The sequence below is a fragment of the Gymnodraco acuticeps genome, unplaced genomic scaffold (genome assembly GCF_902827175.1).
Source record: "Gymnodraco acuticeps unplaced genomic scaffold, fGymAcu1.1, whole genome shotgun sequence".
Taxonomy (NCBI): Eukaryota; Metazoa; Chordata; class Actinopteri; order Perciformes; family Bathydraconidae; genus Gymnodraco; species Gymnodraco acuticeps.
This window is the reverse complement of record NW_022990673.1, coordinates 3,464,427-3,474,330: the sequence shown is the minus strand read 5'-3', so window position 1 is coordinate 3,474,330 and position 9,904 is coordinate 3,464,427. Positions and strand designations below refer to the sequence as shown.

The window sequence follows — 9,904 nt, the reverse complement described above, 5'->3', positions numbered from 1 at the left end:
TCTACAGGTGAAAATTACTTTTGCGACACATTTATCGCAAGAAGTGTAGCAAAAGTCAAGACCGCTGATTCGTCTATTTATACTGCCACAGAGCAGATTCGTCAAGTTGTAATGACTGATTTGAGAGGTTGTAACTTGTAATAACCAAGTTGCAGTTGTAATGGAAAATATATTTAAATAATATGTATTTTTCTGCAAGTGAACATTTCATCACTAAGTTCATTTTTTTCCTACAAGCTACAAAACTTGTTTTTTTCTTCTGTGACTTCAAATTTGGTTCACAGTTACGTGGATATTTTATACAAGTGTAAATGTATGCACACAAGCTCAGATTTTTTTTCTGCAAGTGCTCACATCAGGTTTTACACGCTCTCGCATTTTGCACCATATCTACCTTCATACTATAATCACGTTTTTCGAAAAAACTAAACGTAATATCTCACTACAAAAACAAACGCAAATATTTAATTTTAAACAGTCAAGCACTTTCAAGTCATCTATCTCAAGCTTAAGTCAAGTCTCAAGTCATGAATACCAAGTCAAAGTCAAGTTAAGTCTTTTATCAATGTTAGTCAAGTAAGTCTCAAGTCAAAAAATATGCGACTCGAGTCAAGTCATGTGACTCGAGTCCCCACCTCTGCTGGATAGTTTGAATTATCTTTTAAAACATCTCATAGTAGCTTTTTTTTACAGCAACATCCCACGCGAGTTGACATTTACCTCAATGTTTCTGCACAAGTTCATGAGAGTGTGCTGTTACTGCCTTTGTCTGGTTAAAAAGGTAACTTATGTAATTAAGTCTGCAGTGCTCAATTGTCAACACTGCAAATACTGTATAGCATTGAGTTATACATATCAAGGCCACAGCCCAGGCATTATTTAGAACATACTGTAGGAATCAAGATATCCACAAATAGAAACTGACCTTGAGCACTGACAACAAGCACTTTGGACTCCAGCGCTGCGTGCATCTCTCCAATTTTGACATGAGCAATGACTGAGGTGACTCCCACGTGAATCAACACCACCTTTTTGGAAAAACACCATAAAAGAAATGATACTGTGGAAGAATTATGTCATACTGTAATTATATTAGTTACTCTCAGTCAACAATATAAATCACATTTATTGTTTTATTAGTAACTGAAACAACAAAATTATGTTTGACCGTCCTTTAGTTAATTAAATACAATGCATGACAAACAGTTCTGTGTACTCATCAGGCCATTTATGGTTATTATAGTTTAAACCAAATACAAAGAAAACAAACCAACAGCTAACCATCAGACTTTATTTTATAAAGCTGTCTGATCCAAACGATCTGGAACCAATAAGCGCTGTATGCATGAGTCAATCATTAAAACAATTATTTTTCTGCTGTCAAATTGTTACCGCAGCAACAAAATTGTATTAAACATTCAATGCCTTTTTTACTTGGTTTTCTTTACTTTTACAGTAATTTGACAGGTCACATCTCAAAGTTGTCTGAGCAGACAAGTACTTACATCCTGGGGCCTATACTACGAAGCTGGTTCAACCTAACCTGGATATGTTTGAGTTAGCCGGTTGGCCTAATTCAAAACATACGCGCTCTCGCTAAACTGTACTATGACGCGGGTTATCAAGTGGATCGCTCAAGCCAGCCGTTTCCTATCTAGTTAGGTGCGCGTTCACATGAAAGGGGTGGTATTTGGAGCATTCGACCAATCAGAAACATGGAGAAGCGTACTGACAGCGCAGCGTCATACTTCCTGAATGAAAAGTGAACTTTAATACTAGTCAAAAATGAAGAAGTTAAACTTTAAACATCCATGACTTAAACACTTGATCCAGGATGAAAGCCACATAGTTGCACCTGCAAGGTGAATACAGCTGGCAAAAGAAAAAGTGTTTGAATGCGTACATTAACATGTTTATGATATCACTGCCCCGTCTAAAACACGATTTGACTTTAATTAGGCCTACATTTGTCTCGAGTGTTTCGTCAACTTAATGTGTTGCTTAAAATAATACTTCTGCATACAGTATGTGACACTGTGAGTGTTGCAAGGCCAGATACGGCTCAGCTGACTCAGATAAGAAAATATGATACATTATGAAGTGATATGCCACGGACTGTAGGCCTACTTAATGTTACTCTGATCCGGTTACTTATGTTGTGGCAGATATGTAAGTAAGCTTTCTTAACGCTAATGTTATAATAGTCAGATTGCTCTGAAGATGGGAGGTGATATTCTATTAATGTTCACGTTCACACAGTCGGTGATTTTTGCCGGCCGTCTTTCCTGCGACGGCAGCTTTTCTGTATTTCCTTTCTCCTGTAATATGACTTGATCGCTTTAAACTCCGCACACTGAGCTCTGATTGGTCAGCAGGCAGTGCTTTCACTGAGTTGAGCTCTTAGCCTGCAACCTAACCTGGGGGGTATACTACGAAGCAGAATTTTCGCTTAGCCGGCGAAATTCAGGGAAAACTCCGGCTTTCCGGTCCTACGAAGCTGGTTCTCTTTTTAGCAGGCTAGATTTTCCATGGTAACTTATGCTGTGCGGCTAACCTGGTCGGGACCAGGGGCCTATACTACGAAGCTGGTTCAACCTAACCTGGATATGTTGAATGAAAAGTGAACTTTAATATTAGACATATGAAGAAGTTAAACTTTAAACATCCATGACTTAAACACTTTATCCAGGATAAAAGCCACATAGCTGCACCTGCAAGGTGAATACAGCTGGTAAAAGAAAAGTGTTTGAATGCATACATTAACAGGTTTATGATATCACTGCCCCGTCTAAAACACGATCTGACTTTAATTACATTTGTCTCGAGTGTTTCGTCAACTTAATGTGTTGCTTAAAATAACACTTCTGCATACAGTATGTGACACTGAGTGTTGCACGTCCATATACGGCTCAGCTGACTCAGATCAGGAGATATATGATACATTATGAATTGATATGCCGCGGACTGTACTTAATGTTACTCTGATCCGGTTACTTATGTTGTGGCAGATATTTAATTAAGCTTTCTTAATGCTAATGTTATAATAGTCAGATTGCTCTGAAGATGGGAGGTGATATTCTATTAATGTTCATGTTCACACAGTCGGTGATTTTTGCCGGCCGTCTTTCCTGCGACGGCAGCTTTTCTGTATTTCCTTTCTCCTATAATATGACTTGATTGCTTTAAACTCTGCACACTGAGCTCTGATTGGTCAGCAGGCAGTGCTTTCACTGAGTTGAGCTCTTAGCCTGCAACCTAACCTGGTCCCGACCAGGTTAGCCGCACAGCATAAGTTACCATGGAAAATCTAGCCTGCTAAAAAGAGAACCAGCTTCGTAGGACCGGAAAGCCGGAGTTTTCCCTGAATTTAGCCGGCTAAGCGAAAATCCTGCTTCGTAGTATACCCCCCAGGTTAGGTTGCAGGCTAAGAGCTCAACTCAGTGAAAGCACTGCCTGCTGACCAATCAGAGCTCAGTGTGCGGAGTTTAAAGCGATCAAGTCATATTACAGGAGAAAGGAAATACAGAAAAGCTGCCGTCGCAGGAAAGACGGCCGGCAAAAATCACCGACTGTGTGAACGTGAACATTAATAGAATATCACCTCCCATCTACAGAGCAATCTGACTATTATAACATTAGCCTTAAGAACACTTACCACATATCTACCACAACATAAGTAACCGGATCAGAGTAACATTAAGTACAGTCCGCGGCATATCACTTCATAATGTATCATATATCTCCTTATCTGAGTCAGCTGAGCCGTATCTGGCCGTGCAACACTCACAGTGTCACATAGGCCTACTGTATGCAGAAGTATTATTTTAAGCAACACATTAAGTTGACGAAACACTCGAGACAAATGTAATTAAAGTCAAATCGTGTTTTAGACGGGGCAGTGATATCATAAACCTGTTAATGTACGCATTCAAACACTTTTTCTTTTGCCAGCTGTATTCACCTTGCAGGTGCAGACTATGTGGCTTTGATCCTGGATCAAGTGTTTAAGTCATGGATGTTTAAAGTTTAACTTCTTCATTTTTGTCTAGTATTAAAGTTCACTTTTAATTCAGGAAGTATGACGCTGCGCTGTCAGTACGCTTCTCCATGTTTGTGATTGGTCGAATGCTCCAAATACCACCCCTTTCATGTGAACGCGCACCTAACTAGATAGGACACGGCTGGCTTGAGCGATCCACTTGATAACCAGCGTCGTAGTACAGTTTAGCGAGAGTGCGTATGTTTTGGATTAGGCCAACCGGCTAACTCAAACATATCCAGGTTAGGTTGAACCAGCTTCATAGTATAGGCCCCTGGTCACGACCAGGTTAGCCGCTAAGCATAAGTTACCATGGAGATCTAGCCTGCTAAAAAGAGAACCAGCTTCGTAGGACCGGAAAGCCGGAGTTTTCCCTGAATTTAGCCGGCTAAGCGAAAATCCTGCTTCGTAGTATACCCCCCTGGTGCCGGGTTGCATCATAACAAACCGGCATAACAGAGGTCAGGCTTCACAGATCAGGCGTCATTTTGATCAAAAGTATGTCTTTCATGTTTTGCAAAGTACAATTTTAATTCCCGTACTAACAGAACAGTTAAAGTTGAACTTCTGCCTTTTGACAAACTTAGGATTTCTTGGGACATGTGTGTCTTTGTGTATAAATAAACTACAATTAAGTATTTGCAGGGATACAGGGTTGAAATAAATACTACAAACATGTTAAGACTTTACCCATTATTTTGAAGAATTTTGTTTTGTGTTAGCTCACCTTTGAATTCCAGTATTTCTGGGACATTTTGCCTGCTTGGGAGACAGTGTGAGTCACGATTTTACCATCGTCAGGAATCCACGGGCCACAGATGCCTCCTTCTTTCTGCGAAGAGATGACAGAGTTTCAGTTTCAGGAGGTTCAAAACATTCCCTTTAGACACTTAATTGTTGTGTAAGTAGGTGCTGATCTTTGGATAAATAGAAGGGTTCAGCTTTGTGTTAACCCACAGAGTAGATCACTAGAATTACTTTTAGCAGAAATGTTTAATAAAATTGAAAAACAATTATTTTATAAATTTGCTCTGTTGAGCTTAAAACTATATTCCAGAATTCTAACTAAAGTCATATTTTGTATTTTAAGGGACTAAAGTTTATGAAAATATCAAATCTTAAAATAAACGTTTAGAAAGAGTGTAAATAAAAGGCCCAACAATTCTGTGACAATTCCCTTCAGTGTAATGGTATAGCCAAATTTGAATTTAGATTTTCATTTTTGGAATGAGGTTATGTTCGAGATATTGTAATGCACTGTGGTAACTGTGGTTACTTAAAGGAACATTGATAATTAAAGTTTCAAAGGTTTGAAAATGAAATTGTTAAAAGCATAAAAATAATCCGATAATCTTTAACTTTAGACATTTTGCAATACAACAGACTTTTAAGGAATACATGTATATTTAATATGGATAACAACAGCTCTACGGAGGCCCTGAGAGGCAAGTAAGAAATACAAAATATATTTTCAATAGTTTTCTCTTTTGTTTTTATAAACTGAAAACAGGTGCGAAAGAAAGTTTTAGGAAATTATTCTTTGCGTGCATGTCGTTTGTCATTTTTGCCACAAGAGGTTCGAGCGCACTGCATTTGCATGTGCCGAAAAATACCAAAAGCTTTTATGTTTTCTTCCAAAAAAGTTTTAATTTCATAATTGACAAAATAAATGTAGCTTGTGTGTAGATAGCAAACAGCAGTGAGGTAGTGATGCACTTCAGCCTCTTGTGGACAAAAAATGTTTGTCCTGGTAAAACCTTTTGTTCACCTTCTATGTACCTACCATAAGACCAAGAGGACAGGAGTGAATGTTGGCGTGATAAACGCAGCAGTTCATGTCATTGGCGTTGTTCCAGTTTGCCGGGCACTCGTGTTCATGACAGAACCTCTTTGCCTCTGACGCATTGCTAGAAGAAAACATGGGTAGGTAAACAAAAAAATTAATTAACACAAATCCCCGGGGTTGCTTTTTACAATGGGAGCACAAACAAAAATCTGCAGCTCCCCATGCGTTTCTTAGAGCTTAAACATGAAGATGAGGGGCGCTTTAATGAAGATAGTTTAATTACAGATGCTCAACACTGAGGAATAGGGTGTAAGTGTTTTATCTGATGTATTCTCCTTTGTGTGTGTGTGTGTGTGTGTGTGTGTGTGTGTGTGTGTGTGTGTGTGTGTGTGTGTGTGTGGTGTGTGTGTGTGTGTGTGTGTGTGTGTGTGTGTGTGTGTGTGTGTGTGTGTGTGTGTGTGTGTGTGTGTGTGTGTGTGTGTGTGTGTGTGTGTGTGTGTGTATTCTGGGTATGGCAGAGGTTTAGGATGCCAGGTGTTTATGTAGCATACTCACCTGAACTGGAAAATCTTGTTCCTGACTGCGTACTCGTAGAAAGAATCTGAGGCCGTCACCGTGTACGAGACATTGAACTCTTCCCCGTTGGATATTTTCTCTGGAGGACGCTGCACCCAGGCCATTTCCAGACCTGTGACAACACACATGCTTGTCACCTGCACATACACATTCAAACAGAGTACATACTGTGTGCTGTGTTTGCAGATAATTCTCTTGAGCCCTACCTACTAAGTCACTGTAATTAATTCTGTAAATGCAGTAAATGTTACTGTCTCCATTATTTGTTGCCACTGCAGGAAAAGCTATCTGTTTAGTCATTTATATAATAGCCATGCCCATATGCATTGTAAGCACACTTATAAATGCATATGTTAAAATCTGCTAATAGCACTGTATACTTATCCTGTATAAAACTTTATAATAAGTCATAACATATTAGGAAGCATTTTGTTATGAATTATAAGGTCAAGAATCATATTACTTTATGATTGTTGCAGACTAACACGTTTTTTTTTTCAGGGACCATAGTGCAGTATAAATACCATAGTTATAATACATTATAATATTTCATATTATGCATCATTATCACTGTATTATAGTGTGCTTGTTAACAACATATCATGAAATCTAAAATGTCTGAATGTCAGCAATTCTGATTCTTGACCTTAAAAATCCTATTAAATGCTTTACATTGTATTATATTATAACTTTGTGGAATTGTTATAAAACATTATGAAGATTTTTGAATGTTTACAACAATAATAATACAGTGCTATAAGCAGATTTTAATAAAATGCGTTATAGACATGGCCGTTTAAGAACATAACCAACATCTAATTGTACAATAAATACTCACATAAAATCACCAAAAGCAACTACAAATCAAATGCAATGAAAAACTCAAACAAACAGACAAATTAAATCATTAAAAACGTACCACCACAGCTAATCATGTTGTAATCATTTGGACCGTTGAGCGGCCAGCAATCGTACTCTGTGTTGTCCAAATCATGCCAGCAATTTACTCCCTGCAGACAAAGACAGGAGGCTTTTTTATTTAAAAGAATTTGTGGAGTATGTAAACACATTTCAAAAGCCTAATGTGTGTAAAGTATTTTATCAGTGAGGCATGTCTTAAGTGTGAGCATGTAAACAAATTAGATACACAACTCAATCATTAAAGCATGTGAACTTTTAGCCAAAGTGATAAAAGAGAACAAATTGAACAACAGCTGACATTCACTTCACTAGAAAAATAACTATGTTGAATACAGCTAAGTAAAATAACAGTATTTCTTTTTTTCGAGATTACAGTATGATTTATAATCAAGAAAATCAGTCCCACAAGAAGCTGACGAAGCAATACACAGAAACGCCACAAACCCATGACCACATGCCTGCAGCAACAAGTGTTTCTGACAACACAACAAAAGCAAGGGGGGAACCTCAGCTATAAATGAACATGGGAAAATCGCACACTTGGTTTACACCGTAGTTTATATTCCTTTCTCTGTGTAAATACAGAAAAATGGATCACTCCTGCCCTCATTTCACTTCATTGTGCTGTCCATTAACTGTTAACCCTTAAATATCTGTGGCAATATGTCCACATTTCTTCTCTGCAATTGAATCTGTTGTAGTGTATTAATTAGTAAACCTCTACTATGTGAGAACTTACCAGCAGGAAATACAGGTAAAAGGATGTGGCTGTCCGTAGAGCCATGAGAACGTTTGCTGTTGTGGCTGGACCCACTCTGAACTGACTGACCGAATGAATGACCAACTGGGTGCTTGGGTGTGTGGTGTGTGTGTGTGTGTGTGTGTGTGTGTGTGTGTGTGTGTGTGTGTGTGTGTGTGTGTGTGTGTGTGTGTGTGTGTGTGTGTGTGTGTGTGTGTGTGTGTGTGTGTGTGTGTGTGTGTGCGTGTGTGTGTGTGTGTGTGTGTGTCTAGCATCATCTTAAGTATCAGCTTATGTACCCTTTTTCCCCCCGAGTCCCACCCTCTGCCTTGTCCCTAATTGTCCAATCAGCAGAGGAGGCTCTCCAATCACAGTTTGATCATGTTCTTGTTCAGAAGGTGCTTCAGCTCACCTTCACTATCCAACAGGTCAGAATCGTTCAGAGTTCACTGCTGCACCTGAACTCAACACCAGGGTGTTGTTTGACGTTGTAACTACATCATCTACACTGAACAAAAATATAAATGCAACACTTTTGTTTTTGCTCCCATTTTTCATGAGATGAACTCAAAGATCTAAAACATTTTCTATATACACAAAATAACCATTTCTCTCAAATATTGTTCACAAATCTGAAAAAATCTGTGATAGTGAGCACTTCTCCTTTGCCGAGATAATCCATCCCACCTCACAGGTGTCGCATATCAAGATGCTGATTAGACAGCATGATTATTGCACAGGTGTGCTTTAGGCTGGCCACAATAAAAGGCCACTCTAAAATGTTCAGTTTTATCACACAGCACAATGCCACAGATGTCGCAAGTTTTGAGGGAGCATGCAATTGGCATGCTGACAGCAGGAATGTCCACCAGAGCTGTTGCCCGTGAATTGAATGTTCATTTCTCTACCATAAGCCGTCTCCAAAGGCGTTTCAGAGAATTTGGCAGTACATCCAACTAGCCTCACAACTGCAGACCACGTGTAACCACACCAGCCCAGGACCTCCACATCCAGCATGTTCACCTCCAAGATCATCTGAGACCAGCCACTCAAAGATCTAAAAAAAATTCTATATACACAAAATAACCATTTCTCTCAAATATTGTTCACAAATCTGAAAAAATCTGTGATAGTGAGCACTTCTCCTTTGCCGAGATAATCCATCCCACCTCACAGGTGTGGCATATCAAGATGCTGATTAGACTGCATGATTATTGTACAGGTGTGCCTTAGGCTGGCCACAATAAAAGGCCACTCTGAAACGTGCAGTTTTGCTTTATTGGGGGGGTCCAAAAACCAGTCAGTATCTGGTGTGACCACCATTTGCCTCACGCAGTGCAACACATCTCCTTCGCATAGAGTTGATCAGGTTTTGATTGTGGCCTGTGGAATGTTGGTCCACTCCTCTTCAATGGCTGTGCGAAGTTGCTGGATATTGGCAGGAACTGGAACACGCTGTCGTATACGCCGATCCAGAGCATCCCAAACATGCTCAATGGGTGACATGTCCGGTGAGTATGCTGGCCATGCAAGAACTGGGATGTTTTCAGCCTCCAGGAATTGTGTACAGATCCTTGCAACGTGGGGCCGTGCATTATCATGCTGCAACATGAGGTGATGGTTGTGGATGAATGGCACAACAATGGGCCTCAGGATCTCATCACGGTATCTCTGTGCATTCACAATGCCATCAATAAAATGCACCTGTGTTCGTCGTCCATAACATACGCCTGCCCATACCATAACCCCACCACCACCATGGGCCACTCGATTCACAACATTGACATCAGAAAACCGCTCACCCACACGACGCCACACACGCTGTCTGCCATCTGCCCTGAAC

General features: G+C 39.7%; 1 protein-coding gene across 1 annotated transcript in view; it reads right to left on the bottom strand.

Moving 5' to 3' along the window:
- LOC117555167 (atrial natriuretic peptide receptor 2-like) overlaps positions 1 to 8,129 on the bottom strand; it is a 27,414-nt gene extending 19,285 nt beyond the window's left edge. Inside the window, exons 1-6 of the mRNA XM_034229945.1 lie at positions 8,062 to 8,129; positions 7,321 to 7,411; positions 6,381 to 6,513; positions 5,823 to 5,946; positions 4,767 to 4,871; positions 926 to 1,028 (exon numbers count right to left, since the gene is read on the bottom strand). Coding sequence (XP_034085836.1) covers positions 926 to 1,028; positions 4,767 to 4,871; positions 5,823 to 5,946; positions 6,381 to 6,513; positions 7,321 to 7,411; positions 8,062 to 8,106 — 601 coding nt within the window. The 5' untranslated portion in view covers positions 8,107 to 8,129. The remainder of the gene's footprint in view (positions 1 to 925; positions 1,029 to 4,766; positions 4,872 to 5,822; positions 5,947 to 6,380; positions 6,514 to 7,320; positions 7,412 to 8,061) is intronic.
- Positions 8,130 to 9,904: the final 1,775 nt, after the last annotated feature.